The 1,918-nt window shown below is 60.9% G+C and overlaps 1 protein-coding gene across 1 annotated transcript in view; it reads right to left on the bottom strand.

The window, feature by feature from the left end:
* Positions 1-78: 78 nt before the first annotated feature.
* The window catches only part of LOC108800728 (E3 ubiquitin/ISG15 ligase TRIM25-like), a 2,307-nt gene continuing 467 nt past the window's right edge, over positions 79-1,918 (bottom strand). The window contains exon 2 of the mRNA XM_018572716.1: positions 79-1,915. Within this exon, the coding sequence (XP_018428218.1) occupies positions 79-1,915 (1,837 nt within the window). The remainder of the gene's footprint in view (positions 1,916-1,918) is intronic.

The following is a 1,918-nucleotide window of genomic DNA, read 5'->3' as shown; positions in this document are numbered from 1 at the left end:
TACATTTCCTCATAGTTCATCATTTTAACCCTGACAGGTTCACTTTAACTCTCACCCAACCCCCTCCCCCACTCCGTCTCAGCTCAGAATCCTCACCCAGCTTGTTAGGAATACACAGAAGGCGGCGCGGAGGGGCTCGGTGAAGTTGGCGGTGAAGGTGTGGAGGTGGCGGACGCGGTCACCCAGCTCGTAGAAGGAGACCTGGCCGGCCTCGTAATCCAGATAGATCCGGATCTTCTGGTACCGAAGGTCGCGCCCCAGCTGGATCTTCTGCGTGTTGTGGATGAAGCAGATAGCATCGCTTTCCTTTCCCAAACACCAAGACACGTCGTTGTTACCAATCCGAGCTCCTCCTCCTTTCCTCTCCATGGAAGAATAGGCAACGCCGAGCCGGAAATTCCCCGACTCCCCCACCTCCACGTCCCAGTAATGTCTCCCCGACCCGAAGGTCCCGACACTCAGCGCCTGAGAGAAGTCGAAGCGCTCCTCCTTCTCGATCCGACATTGGTCGCCCCCCGGGCAGGACGCTTCCTTCAAGTCCTGGGTTACGGCGACATTGTTGGCGGCGGTGTTCACGTCCAGCCGCAGGTCGGCGACCTCCTGTACGTAGATCCCTCGTGTGATAGAAGTCGCCACGTCCAGCAGTGTGGCGTGCAAGGACTGGAAGATCAGAGCTTCATCAAAGTCCTTCGCGGCGGCGGCGGCCATCTTCGCGTCCTCCTTCCTGTAGGCGCTGCTGGACCGCCGAAGTTTATGGAGGTCGCTGTTCTCCGACGTCATCCACCGGGAGAACGCCGAGGGGTCCGGGGTCTCGTACAGCTCCGCCATGTCGCCCATCTTCCGGCACAGCTGGTCCCGACTCTCTTCCAGGTGGCGGATCCGGTTGGAGACGGAGAGGCAGATCTGCCGTTCCCGCCAGGAGACGTCGCTCAGGATTCTCTTCTCCAGGTCGTCCTGCTGTCTCCGGACGTCGCCGAGCACGGCGGAGACTCTCCTCGCGATGTCCGCCGCCTTTCCTCGCGCGTTCACCTTACGCTCCTGCAGGCCCCGCACCCGCTCCGCGATCTCCTCCATCTCGGCGGTCAGAATCTCCGAAGCGTATTCCCGTTTCTCCTTCGTCTTCTCAAAGGCCTCCTGGAAATGGCAGACTCGGTGGCCCCGGTGCTCCTCCACGCAGCACAAGAGGCAGATGCAGAGCTTGTCCTGGCGGCAGTAGAAGTCCAGGATCTTGTTGTGGGCGGAGCATTTGCTCTCCCTGAAGGATTTGGTGGGTTTGGTGAGGATGTGTTCCGGTGATTTGGTGTGGACTCTCAGGTGGCCGGCGCACAGGGAAGCCTCGCAGTGCAGACAGGACTGGGCAGCCGGGACCGGGGAGTGAATGCAGAAGGTGCAGGAGATGCTGGCGGTCTCCGGGTTCTCGGATGATGCGTCACGCGGCTCTGGAGAATGCGCTTTGCCTGGCTGCGTAGGGAACACAGGTGTACACACAGGACAGGTGTCACCGCCAACCCGTTCCTGGCCACTCAGCAGGTGAAAGAAACAGTCCCGGCAAAAGTTGTGTCCACATGTCAGAGTGATGAGATCGGAGAAAGCGTCCAGACACGAGGAGCAGTTCAGGTCTTCGCTGAGGTCTGACGACGCCATCGCCAGCAGGCAGGTCTCCGCGGCGGCTGTGTTCTCAGTGCTGCGAGGAGACGCGGCGGCTGTGTTCTCAGTGCTGGGAGGAGACGGGACGGCTGTGTTTTCAGTGCTGGGAGGAGACGCGGCGGCTGTGTTCTCAGTGCTGCGAGGAGACGCGGCGGCTGTGTTCTCAGTGCTGCGAGGAGACGGGACGGCTGTGTTCTCAGTGCTGCGAGGAGACGCGGCGGCTGTGTTCTCAGTGCTGGGAGGAGACGGGACGGCTGTGTTCTCAGTGCTG

Source organism: Nanorana parkeri, unplaced genomic scaffold, assembly GCF_000935625.1.
Source record: "Nanorana parkeri isolate BGI_ZX_2015 unplaced genomic scaffold, ASM93562v1 scaffold2113, whole genome shotgun sequence".
In the NCBI taxonomy this organism is placed as follows: domain Eukaryota; kingdom Metazoa; phylum Chordata; class Amphibia; order Anura; family Dicroglossidae; genus Nanorana; species Nanorana parkeri.
This window is presented reverse-complemented; position numbering and strand designations above follow the sequence as displayed.